This window comes from Bombina bombina, chromosome 9 (assembly GCF_027579735.1).
Source record: "Bombina bombina isolate aBomBom1 chromosome 9, aBomBom1.pri, whole genome shotgun sequence".
Classification (NCBI taxonomy): domain Eukaryota; kingdom Metazoa; phylum Chordata; class Amphibia; order Anura; family Bombinatoridae; genus Bombina; species Bombina bombina.
Genome location: NC_069507.1, coordinates 212159479 through 212178886, shown reverse-complemented (window position 1 = coordinate 212178886; position 19408 = coordinate 212159479). Strand labels below are relative to the sequence as shown.

The 19408-nt window shown below is 35.4% G+C and overlaps 1 protein-coding gene across 1 annotated transcript in view; it reads right to left on the bottom strand.

Moving 5' to 3' along the window:
• Positions 1-19408, bottom strand: part of INPP5A (inositol polyphosphate-5-phosphatase A) — an 878314-nt gene that overhangs the window by 561529 nt on the left and 297377 nt on the right. The window contains exon 3 of the mRNA XM_053692598.1: positions 6111-6211. Coding sequence (XP_053548573.1) covers positions 6111-6211 — 101 coding nt within the window. The remainder of the gene's footprint in view (positions 1-6110; positions 6212-19408) is intronic.

Here is a 19408-nt window from a genome sequence, read left to right as displayed (position 1 = left end):
ATGAAAAAAAATCAGAAAAAAGAGATTCACAAAAAAAACCAGATAATTCAAAAGCTGTTCTAGCTGAAGAGATGTCCAAAAAGAACAATACTTTCCATGAACGTAATTAATGTCCAGAGCAAGCATATGCTCAAAATAGAAGAGCCTGAAAAACCTTCAGAACCCAAATAAGACTCCAAGGAGGAGAAATTGGCTTAATGACAGGTTTGATACGAATCAAAACCTGAAAAAAATGATGAATATCAGGAAGTAACACTGCCTTATCCTGATGAAAAATCTGAAAAAGATATTCACAAAAAAGAACAGATAACTCAAAAATTCTTCTAGCAGAAGAAATTACCAAAAGGAACAATACTTTTCCAAGAAAGTAATTTAATGTTCAGAAAATGCATAGTTTCAAAACGGAGGAGCCTGTAAAGCCCTCAGCACCAAATTGAGACTCCAAAGAGGAGAGATTGAATTAATGACAGGCTTGATACGGACCAAAGCCTGAACAAAACAATGAATATCAGGAAGATTAGCAATCTTTCTGTGAAAAAAGAACAGAAAGAGTAGAGATTTGTCCTAACAAAGAACTGCAGACAAAACCTTATCTAAACCAACCTGAAAAAAATAATACAATTCTATGAATTTTAAAAGAATGCCAAGAAAAGTAGGACTTCCAGACTCAATAATAAATCTTTCTAGAGACAGATTTACGAGCCTGAAACCAAGCGTTCAATCTCCATCCCTTCAAATTTAATGATTTGAGATCCTGATGGAAAAAATGGGCCTTGAGAAAGAAGGTCTGGTTTAAACGGAAGTGTCCAAGGTTGGCAACTGGCCATCCGAATGAAATCCGCATACCAAAACCTGAGAGGCCATGCTGGAGCCACCAGCATAACAAACAAATACTCCATAAGAATTTTAGAAATCACTTTGGAAGAAGAACTAGAGGCGGAAAGAAATAGGCAAAAAGATAATTTCCAAAGAAATGTCAATGCATACACTACTTCCGCCTGAGGATCCCCGGACCTGAATAGGCCCCTGGGAAGTTCTTTATTCTGATGAGATGCCAACAAATCTATTTCTAGAAATGCTCACATCTGAAAAATTTAAAAACATATCTGGGTATGAGAGACCATTCTGCCGGATGTAAAGCTTGATTAACAGAGATAATACGCTTCCCAAATATCTATACCTGGGAAAAAAACCCACAGAATTTAGATAGGAGCTGGATTTAGCCTAAGCTAATACCCAAGACACTTCTGTCACAGCCTAAGGACTGATAGTCCTACCCTGATGAGTAACATACACCATAGTTGTGATATTGTCTGAAAAACAATAAACGTCTCTTCCTCAAAAGAAATTAACTGAAAAACTCTGAAAAAACACGGAATTCTAAAATATCAAATGGTAATCTCGCCTCCTGAGATTTCCAAACCCCTTGTGCTGACAGAGATCCTCAGACAGCCTCCCAACCAAAAAGACTCACATCTGTAGAGATCATGGTCCAGGTTGAAAGAAACGAAGAGACCTGTAGAACTAAATGATGGTGATTTTAACCACCAAATCAAGAGAGATAAATATTAGGATTTGAAGATTTAAAATGCGAAATCCTAGAATCCCTGCACCATAATTCAGCATAAAAGACTGGAAAGGTTCTTTCTATTGAAAATGAGCAAAGGGAATTGAATCCAATGCTGTGGCCATAAGACCTAAAACTTCTATGCATATATAGCAACTGAAGGAAATAATAGAGACTAAAGGTACCGACAGACGGAACCCAATAAAATTGTCCCTTGTCTGATAGAGACAAAGACAGTGACACAAACTATCTGGAAACCCCCAAAAAAGGTGACCCTTGTAAGAGGAATCAAGAGCTTTTGAAAAAAAAAGATCCTATAACTATGTCCTGAAGAACAAAGTGAATCATATGAGATTCCGCATCCTCAGAAAATAATCTGAATGAATACAGAAAAAATATGCATTTATTGTATCTAAAGAAAACAAATAATGATATCACTGACCAAAAAAAGGCAGAATAGTTTGAATAAAAACTCCAAAACTCAGTTCCTAAAAATGGAACTGGAAGAAATACCCCAGAAGATTCCAGCGCTTGAACCCCACGGGTGACTAGCCATGCTTCAACAGTACCCAAAATAAATAGGACCGAAACACACTTAAAGAAAGTGTTAGCCTTACTGGAATAAAATCAAAGAAATTTGGACCTGAATAGAACCAAATAAATTTCAAAAAAGTCTTAAGCTGCCCCTTGCCAGCCAAGCTGGAATACGGCACATACATCGCAATTTAAGGGAGCTGATTTTGAACGGAAAAAAATTCCAATTAAAAACATGTTACTTGGGAAAGAATTCAGGAATTCATTCCATAATAAGAATAACCAAACTAGTGTAAGCTTAAAGTTTTAGTCTTAGAACTCAATCTTGAAGCCCAGAGTAACAGTTAAGAATTTAATCCAATTATAAAACAAATAATTGATTATCTTAGAACAAAAGAAATATGGATTTTTAGAAATCACAAAATTCTTAGCTAAAGACATAGATTAAACCTCATTTGCGAAAATATTCAATAAAATGAAGACACAAATGAAATTATTAGCATGATAGTCCAGTTAAAGGACCAGACAATACAGTGGACTTGCATAATCAATAAATGCAAAACAACAAGACAAATGTAACAGCACCTAGTCTAGTAAATTTTGTCCCTTTAACAATGCTAAAATAAATCATAATCTGATACTTGAACTTAAAGTAAACAGAAAAAATGAAGCAATTGCAACATCCAAATAAATCACAGGTCCAAGAAAAGTACCTGAAACTAAATAATTTTCCATAAATAAGATACAACCATCTAAAGGAAAATAAATACTATTTTGCTATAGAAACAATAGCATAATTAGTAGGAGTAGAGATAGCCCCAATAAATTGGAGAACCCTCCAAATTGAATAAAACTGCCAGCAAAGAGTATAGTTTAAAACCTTTGAAAAAAGAATAAAAGAAAATTCTCAGCCTATTCCATTCCCTAGTATAAGGAATTGGAAAAAAACCTCTGAAAACACAGAAAAATAAGCAGAAATAGTGTTAGCTAGTCTTGAAAAAGAACTAGTTACCTTAATGTAAAATAATCAACACCTTTTCAACAAAGAACAAATGTACTTTAATAAAAAAGTAGATTTGTTAGTGTCAATATCTGATGAAAAAATTCTGAATGAGAAAAAACATCATCAGAGAAGGATAAATCAGTATGTTGTTGGTCATTTGAAACTTCAATAATTAAAAAAGAAGTTGAAAAAGACCTAAAAATTTTATTAGAAGGCACAAAGTCAGACAAAGCCTTTAAAAAAGAATCAGAAAAATATTTCTTAAAAATCTTCTAAATATTTCTTTTACATAAGATGTAAAAAGAATGGCAATATATAAAGCAGAAATACTAATGGATTCTGCATGTAAAAGTTTATCATGATAACCTATTACAAACCATAGCTAAAGATAAACATTCATAACATTTAAAATAAATGAACTTAGCTTTGGTAGGACTGAACTCAGTCAAGCGTTTTTCCAGAAGTAGCTTCTGATCCAGGGTCAATCTGAGACATCTTGCAATATGTAATAGAAAAAACAACATATAAAGCAAAATCTATCAAATTCCTTAAATGACAGTTTCAGGAATGGGTAAAAATGCCAATGAACAAGCTTCTAGCAACCAGAAGCAAATAAACAATGAGACTTAAATAATGTGGAGATAATAATGACGCCCATATTTTTTAGCCCCAAAAAAGACGCCCACATTATTAGGCGCCTAAATGCTTTTGGCACCAAGAATGACGCCACATCCGGCGACGCCGACATTTTTGGCGCAAAATGTAAAAAAATTACGCAAACACAACAAGCACGACAAGCACGACGCCGGAAATGACAAAGAAATTTTTTTGCGCCAAAAAAATCCGCGCCAAAAATGACGCAATAAAAAGAAGCATTTTCAGCCCCCGCGAGCCTAACAGCCCACAGGAAAAAGTCAAATTTAAGGTAAGAAAAAATGTATTATTCAAATGCATTATCCCAAATAATGAAACTGACTGTCTGAAATAAGGAATGTTGAACATCCTGAATCAAGGCAAATAAATGTTTAAACACATATATTTAGAACTTTATATAAAAGTGCCCAACCATAGCTTAGAGTGTCACAGAAAATAAGACTTACTTACCCCAGGACACTCATCTACATGTAGTAGAAAGCCAAACCAGTACTGAAACGAGAATCAGTAGAGGTCATGGTATATATAAGAGTATATCGTCGATCTGAAAAGGGAGGTAAGAGATGAATCTCTACGACCGATAACAGAGAACCTATGAAATAGACCCCGTAGAAGGAGATCATTGAATTAAAATAGGCAATACTCTCCTCACATCCCTCTGACATTCACTGCACGCTGAGAGGAAAACCGGGCTCCAACCTGCTGCGGAGCGCATATCAACGTAGAATCTAGCACAAACTTACTTCACCACCTCCATGGGAGGCAAAGTTTGTAAAACTGATTTGTGGGTGTGGTGAGGGGTGTATTTATAGGCATTTTAAGGTTTGGGAAACTTTGCCCCTCCTGGTAGGAATGTATATCCCATACGTCACTAGCTCATGGACTCTTGCTAATTACATGAAAGAAAGATCATCTACAAAACATTTATGCAAAGAAAAAATGAGTGTATAATGCCCCTTTAAAGTTGCAGCACATTTTTCACATTAGGCTTTTCAGTTATACAGATCCCTTAAATAAATACCCATCAAATACATCCTGACTCCTCTAAAAGACAGTGGCTTATTTTCCTTGCTGTCGTATTACAGCCACAAAATGTTATTTTTTTAAAACAATTTTTTAATGAAACTTCAAAAGAAATATATAGATACACAAGTAACTCAGAATAAGCATATGCAATGAAAATGTATCTTTAAAAGTAAAATTACAATTTCTAAGTTACATAAGAAAATATTTAAGTAAAATTTAGAAATAAAAATTGTGTGCTTCTAAACATCAGCCAGCAGAGGGAGATGTTTTACCACTTACAATTGTACACAAGTAGTAATTCAGCTTGCCGTCACAGATTATTTTGCTCGTGTTTTTCTTCATAGACACACATATAATATATATATATATATATATATATTATTTTTTTCTGAGCATCTCACAACAATGCAAATATTAGATAAAGGAAGGACAGTAAGCACATAGAAGCATCTCAATGAATCTTTAAAGGGATAGCGTACTTTTTTCTTCCCTCTAATATGATCCCAATTATTGATTTTAATTGCTGGAGTATATTAAATTGTTTACAAACAACTAATTTATATTTATTTTGCCATTAGAAATAGCTGTTTTTGCATGTTGTATCCCCACAAATACGGTTCTAGAAAAGCTATGTAAACAAGAAGGAACATACACTCTCGGTGAGTGGTGTGAGAGAGTTAATAAAATATCTCAAATACAATGATGAAAAAGCTTGCTGGCATGGAAAGAAATCACACAAAAAACTTTTTTTTTTTAGCATTATATTGTTGCGTAGGTGTCTCTCCTTCACACACAGATCCCGACTTAGCTACTTAAACAGCTCTCAAGCTTTTGTTTGCCTTTAATAAAATTCTTCCAGGGACCTTGCAGTATTGAGAAGCTTTCTTAGATCATTTCACCAGGCAGGAGAGCTTTAGATCCTCGGGCCCTAAGTATTGGTCTCACTATGTATAGAGAGGATTTTGTGTAAATATATAGAGACAAGCAAATGAGATTTGCTCTCCCTGGAAGCTCAGCTCATTTGATTAGGTTATACTTTCCATTAGCAGAAATAGCTATTTTGTATACAAAAATATACTGACAGGAGCAATTCCACATACATTGTAAACTGTGCAGCTATATCTACAGCTATGCAAACAAAAGGCAGCATTAGAAATCAACCCCCCATTTGAGGTAAGAAAAAGTCCAGCCCATTTGAAAGAATGTTGCAGCAGCAGCTCTGAATATAATAAATTATTGTCAGCTGAGTACACTGTCCCTTTAAGTTTACTATATGAGCTGACTTTTAAAAGCAACAATTGCAAATAAATATTGATTAATACTTACTTGACTAGTTTGTCAACATAGGACATAGAAGCTTCATAATTTTTCCCACCAACTTCTTGACAGTGCAAAGACAAGAACTGAGGTTTCTGTGCATGAACAGCCTGTAAAATATATAAACAAATACAATAATATAAATACACAATCAGTGATATTTATTTACATCAGTATTGCAGAGGATACGTGAAGTAAATGAATCATTTAGCAAATACATATAAAAATAAATAAATACCTAATTAAATTAAAATATAGAACATTTTGGTATCTGGGGTCAAGTCCTACAAAAAAAGTGTAAGAACTCACCAAGACTTCCACCCCCCTGCAATTAATATTGTTCTATACACACACACATTGTATTTATTTGTATATAATCTATACACTTTGGTTAATGAAAGCAAATTAAATCTAATGAAGGGTTGAATGGTTGCCTTTGGGCTAGAGACTTCTCCTCTGTCACAGAGTCACACCCACTTAAGGTGCAATTGTCCTATTTCTGCTGAGGGGAGCTAAATAACCCCAGAGCAAGCCACACAGAAATGTAAGCACCATGTGTTCCATACAGTGCAGGGTGATCACACAGCAGGACCACTGAAAGGCTTGCATTTAGTGTATTGTAGGAAGTGTTATTGCCCATTACTAGAGAATCTCACTATCCCTCTAACTAAAAGCAGCAGCAGTGTTTACTGAAGTGTTTCTTTTCTCTTTCCAGGGGGGAACTGCAATAATAGTGCAGGAACTCTGTTCCCAATCGACTTGACCCCTGACCCTAGACCTGCCTCATTTTTAAACTTTTTCTCTAGGGACATCATAAACAACGGCATCAGGAACTCCAGTTTAATATACAGATTGGTTCACTTCCTAAATTCTGTTACATTTTATCCTTAGTCAAATGTTTGTGTTTACATTTTATTTTAACCAATTGCTCAATATCTATAAGAATGAAATTACCCAACAACCTTTGAAAGCTAAATATTTTATTTGCAAATGTTTGTGTTTAATATTACTTTTTGCTTTTAAAAAAACTGTATTTATTTTTATTCTTAAAAAAAACTCCACGTTTTGTATCGGGGGAACAAATTGTAAAATACTGATTTCCTTATTTTTGATAAATAAAATTAAGTTTCAATTTCAAATGATCACATTCTTAGAAATGCTGTAACTTTCCTTATAGAAAATACAATTTCAGAAATTTTGTTTTGTTACTTTTTTTAAAGGGATATGAAACCCAAATTTTTCTTTCATGATTTAGAAAGAGCAGCAATCTTAAAGGGACACTGAAACCAAATTTTTTCTTTTGTGATTCAGATAGAGCATGCAATTTTAAGCAACTTTCTAATTTACTCCTATTATCAATTTTTCTTCATTCTCTTGTTATCTTTAATTTAAAAAGAAGGCATCTAAGCTTTTTAATTAGTTCAGACACTTTTTTTTATTGGTGGATGAATTTATCCACCAATCAGCAAGAACAAATCAGGTTTTTCACCAAAAATGGGCCGGCATCTAAACTTACATTCTTGCATTTCAAATAAAGATACCAAGAGAATGAAGAAAATTCGATAAAAGAAGTAAATTAGAAAGTTGCTTAAAATTGCATGCTCTATCTGAATCAAGAAAAAAAATTTTGGGGTTCAGTGTCCCTTTAAACAACTTTCTAATTTACATCTATTATAATTTTTCATCGTTCTCTTGTATCTTTTGCTAAGTTTAGGAGGAGGACCATTTCTGGAGCACTAAATGGCATGAGTTTTGCAAGAATAATAACCCATATTAAGAAAGAAATTATTTCATACAGAGCTACACTTAAAGCATTTTAAAAAGAATATGAAACTTTATATTATAGATCAGAGCTAAAATTGTAAACACATTTCCTTCTCTTATCAATTTTGTTTCATTGTCTTGGTATCCTTTGCACTACTGGGAGCTAGCTGAGCACATGTGGCGAGCCAATAACAAAAAAGCATCTATGTGCACCCACCAACCAAGTGCTTTCTTCCAGGTCCAATGTTTACCTAGGTATGCTTTTCAACAAAAGATACCAAGAGAACTAAGCTAACCGGATACCATCAATTGGAAAATTTCTTAAAATTGTGTGCTCTATCTGAATCATGATTGAGCTATGCTTTAGCAAGAATTAAACATATTCTATTGATTCTCATGGAAAGAACATAGATGACTCACTAGCAATAAAGAGGAACCAACATTTACCCACCTTTAAATGAAGGTTCTACTAAGTCATGTGGGAGCATATTCTGTATGTTGGGAATAGGGAAAGATATCAGGGAAGGAGAGCAATATGGGATCAAGGCCAAGTGTTTGTCTATAGCAAGCGATGCACAGGAACATCTATGAGCAGCACGTGGCTATCAGTTAAAGATAATTAGGGAAATATACAATATGTAGCAGGTTTAGCCTTGGGAATCAGTACAGTGCTTTTCCAGGTCTAATAATAAAAAGCCACAATTTTCAGATCTAAATTACATGATAAGGGGACAAAATATATAATGAAAATATGTTGCAGAGTTGTTTTACTACACGCGACTAAACATTTTATAGAAAATTTTCAGGATCTTTACTGTGTCTTTAATAGGTAAATAACCCAAAGAAATAATGATTTGTTGAAAGCAAAGATTTATCTGAGAATGGAATGCAGAAGAATTTTTTAAAAAAAATATTAGTTGTTTATATATTTAAGATATTTGTAATGAATAAGTTTCTTAAAAGTACTTTAGTTTCTTTAAAGTAATGGGCACCATGTTGGAACCTAGGTTTTCCGTTTATCTCATCATCTCTCTCTACTTTAAGGACCATTAGGGACAGCTATAAAACAAGGCTGTTTGGAATATAGGATTGTTATAGTAACTATCTACTAGGGTTTCCACACAGGCTGTTTTGTTGCCTGTGGGAAAAGGGTGACAAAAAAAAATTGAAAGTATATTGTAAAGAAGTTGTTTTTTTATGACACAGAATTATATATTTTATACTACAATCTGAAACTGTTTAATATCTCTTTAAATAGACAGTAAACACCTTGTAATTACAAGACAATTCTGTTGCGCTGCTATAGAATAACATATCAGCCAAGTCTAAACATTTTTAAAACAAATTAATATCCTTTTTAATGCATTTGTTTTTAATAGCCAAACTCTACCCATTGCCTTCCTTGGGGGCAGCCAACCAATCTGAGATTTTGTCAACTGACAAGGCTAGCCACAGTCAAAGTTAGTATAAAGTGCATTGTTTTGCAGCTGTTATTATTTAAAGCCAATTAGATATTTATATGTAGCAGGGTTAGCCCGGTTACGTCAGCAGGGTGGATCTCAAGTTCCAAGATTTAGAAAATACTCAATTTTCAGAGCTAAATTTGATGAAGGGACACAACAATGAAAATATATTGCAAAGGTTTTGAATTATGCATAATTAAACATTTTAGAAAAAAAAATCTCAAGCTGAGTACTGTCCCTTTAAATGATGAGCTAGTGTGGTATAAAAACAAAGCAGGAGGTTGTAGTTCAAATTTATCTGGAGCTATTTAGAGACCTCGTTCCCCTCCCAGAAACATTGTTTACCCAGCAGTAATTGGACACAATAAAGTAGTCTTCAGTTTCACGGATTTTAATCCAAAATGTTCAATAGCCAAATCCAATTCAAATCCACAAATAATTAGGTTATTACAGTTTATTGTAATTATTTCAAAAACATCTAAATAAAAAGACGGTGTGGTTTTTTTAATTAATATGAACAGTTCCAAATAATTCCCTATGTCACAGAACAGTTTAAATAAGCCTACAAATCTATTCTGTTAATCCTTCTGAAACCTACAATACTTGCACAAGAATATGGTTTTAATGTTATAATCGTATACAACAACAATACATGATACACTAGGACACATTGGGGTAGGACTATAGTTACTTTTGCTACGGACATGCGCAAGAGACTTACTGGTTGTCCTAGACGAGAGAAAGGGCTTGAAACAAATATGCTGTAATGCAATTTTATTCAACTTTCCAATGTACTTATATTATTTAATTTGCTTTGTTCTTCTAGTATCCTTTGTTGAAAGGCATACCAGGATAGGCTCAAGAGCTGGAAGCAAGCTGCTGATTGGTGGTGACTGCACATATATACCTCTTATTACTGGCTTACCAATTAAAGGGACATAAAACTGTATGCAGCTTATGCTATATAGTCCTAGCATACCAACTTCATTAAATTATTGAGCAAGTGCCATGCACACAATTTCCAGCCAATCAGTTGTGTGCACCAATCAAGAGAGATCTGCACAAAGGACCTGGAAGAGGTGCCAATCTTGGTGGGGGATTTTTTTTTTTTTTTTATGTATATTTTAGTTTCTCATTACTCTATAGACTTTAGTCCCATTAACAATTATAGAGTTGTGTCTTCCTTTGATAATAATTAGAAAAAACACTTTTCTGCTTAGAGATATTTTTTTTTATTTTGGGGCAATGATAAAACTCCCAAATTACTAACAAGCTATGACTGACCCACCTGGCATTTCCATAGAACTCAGCTGGGAGCCATAAGTCCTAGTGATCAGATACAGATGTCCCTAGTTGCCTAACTGCTAATGGGTTGTGGTTTCAAAGAACAAAACCAGCAATTACATAGACAAAAATAAACTTAAAGAAGCAAGTAATCGGCAAGAAATAAAGGAACAATCTTTTTACACCCTCATCTTAGTCTTACTTTAAATTAAGCTGTACATATCAACCTCCACCATTTCTATACCATGCAGCAGTGTAACAGTAAAAAATGTATTTTAAAATGACTATTGTTTCTGGTCACTTTTAAAAGGCTGCCAAGCTCCGCCCACTGATGACATCACGGTCTTGGAACCTTCTCTTTCTGGGGTATGATAAGTGGAGCCCAAAGAGTTTAAGGGTTAAAATGTAACTTTCATGACTCAGATAGCACATACAGATGCAGGTAAAAAATACAAAAATAACTTATTCTAATGACTTAGAGCATGTCATGATGGCATTAGAATGTCCTACCATAAAGTTCCTCTTCTGTAGACAAATGGGTGTGAAAGCCCTTGGGCATTTCTTGCACCATTACTTTCTGCTACTCTTATTTATGATCACTTTCCAGAAGACATTTAAAGACTAAGGAACACAGTAAGCATCTCGGAGAATCTCTGCACTATTGTGACCAAAATATAAATTGCTGGTGCCAAGCAATTTACTCCAACACTGTCCTGCAAGCAGTACCCTTATGATTGAAACTAGTTGGGAGGTAAAAAGAGCGGCTAAGTTAGAGGTAAAACAGCAGGCAAAGATGACAGGTGAGAAATGATATAAGATGATATAAGTAAACAATGGCAGATGTTTCTCAAGCATCGCCTATCAAAGTTAATTGTATGTTGGTCTGTAATGTATTTTGCAATATAAACACAGTTATAAAAAGACTCTAAAAAAAAAAAAAGAAACCCACAGAGATTGGCTTCTCTTAAACACCCTCAGATACGTCTCACTGGGTGTATGCACCACTCAGCATCTGTCTAGGCATCAAAACTGGCACTGAGCCGCTGCAAACGTTGCAATGGCTATTGTACCTATAAATTACTCCCAAATGAATATCCTGTAATGAAAGTTTGTTTTCAAATGTTTATAAACTTACAGAAATCTGAAGTAAGTATTTGCTGTGTTCTTTTAAGTTCTTTATGTCTGGTGGGAGATATTTTTTGAATGAAAAGAGATATAAGAATTTTTAGACAAGCAAAAAAGCTTCGGAAACTTTCCTCATGAAATTTGTGTGAATTAAGTGGTGAATCTTATGGGGTCGATTTATCAAAGGCTTCGCCAGCCTTCACTCCCTACGACTGCAGTTTCTCACAAGAGAACCACCACCTCATTTCCTAGTTTCACTCACCCCAATCTCGTCTGACCGGGGAGATTGACAGCTCCTGCCTGCACCTGGTTGTGCAGGGGCAGCGCTGCACAAGAGCAACAGCAGAATTCAGCCTGCCAAAGGCAAGCTGCGGCGGACAGGGGCGCATATGTATGCCCCTGTCAATCGTAGCTTGATAAATCGGCGGGGCACAGGTTGCTGCAGTCAAAAAGAGCCGCCGAAGATGCGGACAAAATACAGAAATGCAGTCACACTCAAAAAAACATTACACATGGAATATGTGCACAAACATCTTACGCATTTTGCTCCTAGACAGATGCATAGTCATAGATTCAGTTAGGCTTACTAGGTTCTCAGATACACAAATTACATTTGTTAATCCAATATTTGTGCACAACTACAAAAAAAAGCACAAAAAAACAGCAAAATTTAAAAGGACAATCACTTTTTGGTTTTATTGAAATAACCAAAGGGAGACAGCAAAGCCCAGATTCAAATGTAGATTTATTAAAACAAATAAGAATCGCCAAAATATGCACTTACTAGACAACATAAGTAGTACATAATCTAAAAAGACACTCAAATCCTATCACTGGTCAAGGCCTCTTTCATTCACTAAGGATATAGTATTATGGTTCAAAATAAGTCACCTAACCCTCTAGTGTCTGACTGTAGGTATAATAGCTAGAACCATTATAGTTCTTCCTATGTATAGAGTATACTTTTTTATTGCTTGATTGATTTTTTAAATTTGTTTCTATGGCAAAGTTTATTTGGTAAAGAAAGGTATATCACTTACCAATATGCAATGATAATTGCATTTGTCTATATACACATTGACATTACGATTAATCCCATTCAGACCCCTTTTATCATACACAAGTTAGATTCCGTGTCCCAACGGATTACACATGATAGAAACATACATCCCTTGACTAGTATTTGTGACCCTTCGACTAATATCATTATATATTTAGATAAATAATGGTGTTCCCATTTTAAGTATAATAATTTCAGGAAGGGTAATAGCGCATAATCAAGAGATACCACCATTTTACCTGTATTTTTACATATTTGTTTATATTTGTATCTGTACTCTGTTAGTTTTTATTTTATATCTAATACTTGTTAGGGGCAGACCTGCCCTCATCTAAGATGGCATAGAGATTCAGAAAAAGTAGGGTCTGACGTCACTTCCGGTAACGGTGGTTAAATATCGGACCGGAGTTCTAAAGTAACATGTATACCATAGGAATGTGTATACCACGTCACTTCCGGTAACAGTGGTTAAATATTGGACCGGAGTTCTAAAGTAACATGTATACCATAGGAATGTGTATACTGCGTCACTTCCGGTGACGTGTAATCAGTTGTTGGAGGGGTGTGGCGCTCAACGTGCATACGCAAGAGGCCCAACCTCCTCCAAACATCTGTTTAAGTAGATTTACTAGATAATAACGGGTCGCAGTATTCTATGGACCGTACTTTGCAATGAGCATGCGCATACGGCCCTACTCCGTGCGCTGCCGTGTTTGGAATTTTTTAATAAAGGCTAAATTTTTCTATGAAGTCCGGTGAATGCTCCAATATTTTATTCCGGTGGGGTGGGGTGGGGAAGGTGAGGGTGTGTGGTGTGGGTATCATGACAGTAGCACTACGCTGTCACATTTGTCACTGTCATGCATATAGTTTTTATCTCACTCAAATACACTCTAGAGTCTATTTGAGTGATCTAAAAACTATATGCATGACAGCCGCATATAAAGTCTAGATTATATTGAATAAAGCGACCGCAGTGCGTGCGTGCGCAGTGAAGGCTATTAGCCTCTATAAATTATGATTATGGGCCATATATTTCCTTGACCCATTGTTTACTTTACATCAGCTGTTTGGAGGAGGTTGGGCCTCTTGCGCATGCGCATTGAGCACAACACCCCTCCAGCAGCTGAGTCACGTGACCTAAAGTGACTTGGTATACACATTCCTATGCGGTATACCACTTTCTTTAGCACACCGGCAACTGGTGGTTGGAATACCACTCCACAAGACCCCTGAAGAAGTCTGCAGGAGAATATAGCAGATGAACGCATTGGACATTCTGAGTCCCCTTGGCTCCAGCACTAGGACTTCTCACAGGAAGTTGTTATCCATTGACTGAATACCCCATAGGACCACCCTAGGAGGATGCATAGCCATTGGAGGAACTATCTGTGAACCAGCGATAGGATTTGAGTGTATTTTTAGATGAAGTACTACTTATGTATAGTAAGTGCATTTTTTGGCGATTCTTATTTGTTTACTAAATCTGCATTTGAATCTGGGGTGCGTTGTCTCCCTTTTTGTATTTCAGTAACTCCTTTCTGGCTGGGAAGAAAAAAAAATGCTCCCTTAAAGGGACAGTCTAGGCCAAAATAAACTTTCAAGATTCAGATAGGGCATGTAATTTTAAACAATTTTCCAATTTACTTTTATCACCAATTTTGTTTGTTCTCTTGGTATTCTTAGTTGAAAGCTTAACATAGGAGGTTCATATGCTTATTTCTTAGACCTAGAAGACCACCTCTTTTCAGAATGCATTTTAACAGTTTTTCACCACTAGAGGGTGTTAGTTCATGTGTTTCATATAGATAACACTGTGCTCGTGCACGTGAAGTTATCTGGGAGCAGGCACTGATTGGCTAAACTGCAAGTCTGTCAAAAGAACTGAAATAAAGGGGCAGCTTGCAGAGGCTTAGATACAAGATAATCACAGAGGTTAAAAGTATATTAATATAACTGTGTTGGTTATGCAAAACTGGGAATGGGTAATAAAGGGATTATCTATCTTTTAAAACAATAAAAATTCTGGTGTAGACTGTCCCTTTAAGACACTGCAGCACCTTTGTTTAATGGTCTATGGAACATTACTACTAGGAAGCAATTTCTAAACCTGCTGACTGAAAAGCTTCACAGCTTTTATTATTTTAATATTTATATTTTTATATATATATCATTTATTTCGTTAACTGATTATCAGTCTCTTAGTATTTAGTATTTTCTCTTATTTTACCTAACTCCACTGGTCCTCTAGCGTTTGGTTGTGCAGATATCCGCCTTCTTTAATTGCTTGACTTTTTGGTTTTATGTCAAAATTGTGCTTTGTCCAACACTCCCTTGAGAGACCAAAAAGCAAAATATGTTACCTGCAAATGCTGCAAATCAATAGTTGGTTTAGTTAATTTACATAATTTTTATAACCAAGGTTATAGAATTTGCCTTTTAAGTTTTAATGTCCCTATAACGGTAAATTAACATTTTTTATGGATAGTATAAATCAGCAATTAAGCACTAAATCAACAAAATATCTTAATTCCGTTGAATGCGGCAGCCTAAGGTTATGTATAAATTAGTTTCTTCAAACTTAAGTAAATTAAGAACAGGAGATGATAGAAACTCCTTCACTTTCTCTTGAAGTCTATTAATATATAGTTATACTTCAATGGTGACGTATTTAGTAGTAGCTATCACACACCTCTCATCTGTCCCTATTTGAGCCATTCATATGTCCCTAATTGCAGAATTTTTTCTTAGCCCGACCTATGGAACACCCAGACACACCCACAAATGCTCAGAAACACCAACTGACCAACTAGACACACCCACAATTCCACCCATGATCCCACCCCTCCCAACGCAGCTCCCCCACAAAATGATGACGGGCCCCCATCAACCTTATGAGTTCCTGATACCCAGTCACTAATGTTGCAAGGTATGCTAATAACTGGGTTTCCTATCATGCTCTTATAGAATATTACAGATCAGATGAGCCAGTACTAAAGCTGGGCTATATGAGGGCAATAAAGGGAATAAAATATCTAAAAAGAACTGAGGAAACATAGTCTGTAAGAACTTTCTATAACATGCTACTTGCGCTGGTGTAAACATATTACATTTGTAGAATGTAGTGAAAGTTTGTGAAGACCATATGGCTGCTTTGCATAACTGTCTTATTAAAGCTTCCTGATGAAAATGAGCTGCAACTGTACATTAAAATAAGCCGGCTTTATAAAATCTGTTGAATACATAAATAATTTTAAGGGAAATTTCTAGCCTCATACTATTTACCAAAAGTGGCCAAACCTTGTAAATGATGTAGCTGTTACAGGTTCACAGGCTTCAGAAAGAAGAAACTACTTTATGTGAGAAACATTTAACCTATAGAAATAGTGATTTGATGACCAAACCATCAGTAGGTTTGGTAAAAGAATAGACCCCAATATAGGCAAATGGGAATCTAAGGAAGAAGCCAACAATTTTGTCCTGCTAGAAGAACTGGACCTGCAATTTAATTTCTCTTAGGCTAGGCAGGCATCATAAAAATGTACCCATGTTTGTCACCCTTGATCTTTTGAAACACTCTAAACCAAATGCAAGTTCTCATAGGACAGTGGCCCATCTATTGATGAAGTGTATAGTTTCAAAAAATGTAATATGATTTTGAAATGAAACAGCTGTTAATGTGAGAGCAAATTATCTGGTGTTTTGTAATTCCAAAAGGTGTGATTAACCAAAGCTCCGTGCACAGTGCAGTGCCTTGTTCTCACTGTAGTCTAATTTCCGGCTTGGTGGTTCACCTGCAATGCGCCTGGCAAGAATGCTCACCAATACTTGCCAGCAACTGGGTGCACTACTCTCTGGGCCACTCAACAAATTGTGTAACCCAACAAGAGGCAAAGTGAGTAAAGCACATAGCAGCAAATTAAAGTAAATAACCTTAAATAGCACTTTTATAAAAGTAATAGCTTCATTTGGTGTCCTATGCTTGATCCACTATTTATAATCAGTCACAGGAGTAATACAGTCTAAATCACCATTATGTCCACAATAAGGCCAGAAGAATACTGCACTGAAACAATACTTGACAACCCTGCATTTAACCTTTTCCAGAATTTCCAGAAATGAAATATATTCTGGTGGAGAGATCACTCTCTACGAAAATCCTTCGGAAAAAAGTTACAATATTATTTTTGGTGTACAGATTATATTTTATTGAAGATTACATAATCATATAAATTACCAGCAAAATAGTCCAAAAAAAGTTCAAAACAAATATGTATATAAACCTAATATGGAGCAATAGCAATAAAAATATTAAGTAGATTCTAAAGAAAAATGCTAAATATGTGTGCATTTGAAAATGAGTTGATGAACTACTACTTGTATATTCCTCATTTAAACACACATGGCATAGTGGGTCTAGATAATATAATTATAGTTAATGATGAATCATTTGTTCACACTTGAAGTAGGACCATATTTTTACTGGTGTGTGTATGCCTTCTAAATACTGGAGAAGGTATAGACACCTCTCAGAGGTTTGAAAGAGGTGGGAACTCACCTTATATATATTCTTCCACTTCATTATTGGATCAGTTCATACCAAGCAATAATCTCTTTTATAAAGATAGAAGAAAGGGATTGACCATAAAATGACTCTTAGATGTCTGTATTGAAAGTCTAAAAGTTTTCTTTTGTATTCTCTCAGAATAATATCGACTGGTTAAGTAACAAACCTGAGGCATGTTGTGACAATGGTGTAAGCAGGGCCAGTTTAAGAGTTTAGGTTTTGAGGAGGAGTCAGGAGGTTGGAGTCACAGATTTCCCATGAAACTGTGTGTCTTCTGTAGAATGATTCAGTGTGGGCAGAGGTTGGACTATGAATACAGCTACAGGTGAAGTTAGGTGATTTAGGCAAATTGGGGAGGTCTGGGTGTTGTTAACCACAAGCTTGGGGGGTTGATTTTGCAACCAGAAAGAATGGACATTACGTGGGTGTACAGCTGTCTGAGGAAGCATGGCTTGTAAGACCATTCCACCAAATACTGTTCACACTTATGCAAACACAGAATTTAGTGAATTTAAGTAAAGAAAACTATATTGCAACTTGTGAAATTCCACTGAACTACTCCAATGAAGTTTTAGTATGGCAAGCTCAGGATGTTGCAAGCACCTTGTTTTTCTTAATGATACATTAAGAGACTTGAAGATTGTAATATATTGTGTTGTGCCATGTGCTTTCATTATTTATTTCTCCATTTCCTGGAATTTAAGTCTGAAAACTGAGTGTTCTGAAAACTTGAAGTTCCCACTGCAGACTTTACAAACCCAACACTCTGATACATATCTGTCCCTGATTGGCCTTAGCAGGGGAGTAATAAGTTGAGGAGCTGCAAAACAATGCAAGTTTTACTAAAAAAAAAATAAAAAAATCTCTACTTCCGTAACAAGGTGGGATTGGCTCACCAAATTATTTATATATATAAAATTTGTAGGAGGGTGAGACTGGGCGAATATTGTGTAGGGCCAGGTGGGTCATGGGTGGGATTGTGCGTGTCATGAACAAGGCTAAGAATGCAACCGGAAGAGCTGGCTGTTACTGCCACAGTGAAAATCCAAAAGGCAGCAGCACTGTTTAATAGTATTTATTGCTTAGAACAATAAAATAAAGTGCAACGTTTTGAACCTATCAGTCCTTAATCATGAATACAAATGTGCCTAAAAAGCTTCCTTATATACCCTTTTGCACAGCTCTACCCCATATGACATCACACAATTAGCACAGGTAAATTAATTACAGGTATTCTGAATATAGGTAATTGAGACTAGCAGTAACCAAAATATGTCATCTGTATAATCTATGCAGTCATTACTTCCTTGCTGTAATAATCTAATCAAGGAGTCTAGCTTTTGTCATCCCCGGACAGGTAAGAAGTTCATGATTAATGGATTTTTCACATGTAATAAAGACTATGTAGTTTAAATTCTTAAATGTCCGTGTGGCAAATTTTATGTAGGAAAAACAACCAGAAGAATCTGTGACAGAATCACAGAACATAAGTCTAAAATTAGAAGTTTTTATGAAAAATCCCCTGTAGAATGTCACTGTAAGGAGGCTGGTCACACAGTGAGTCAATGAAGATATCAAATCATTGAGCAAATACCTATTGACAGACGAGGAGGTGATAGGGTTAAAAAACTCACAAAGGGAAGCATTCTGGATCTATCACTTAGAGACCAGAATACCTTTGGATTGAATAAAAATTGGAACCTCTCTGTATTTTTATAGATGTATCTTTATAGATATAATTTTAGTAAAATAGATGTATAGATTTTCCAAATGAAGTAATAATGACTGCATAGAGTATACAGATGCCATGTTTTGGTTACTGCTAGTCTCAATTACCTATATTCAGAATACCTGTTATTAATTACTTGTGCTAATTGTGTGATGTCATATGGGGTGGAGCTGTGAATAAGGGTATATAAGGAAGCTTTTTAGGCACATTTGTATGCATGATCAAGGACTGATAGGTCAGAAACATTGCACTTTATTTGTTGTACTAAGCAATAAATACTATTGAACAGTGCTGCTGCCTTTTGGATTTTCATGT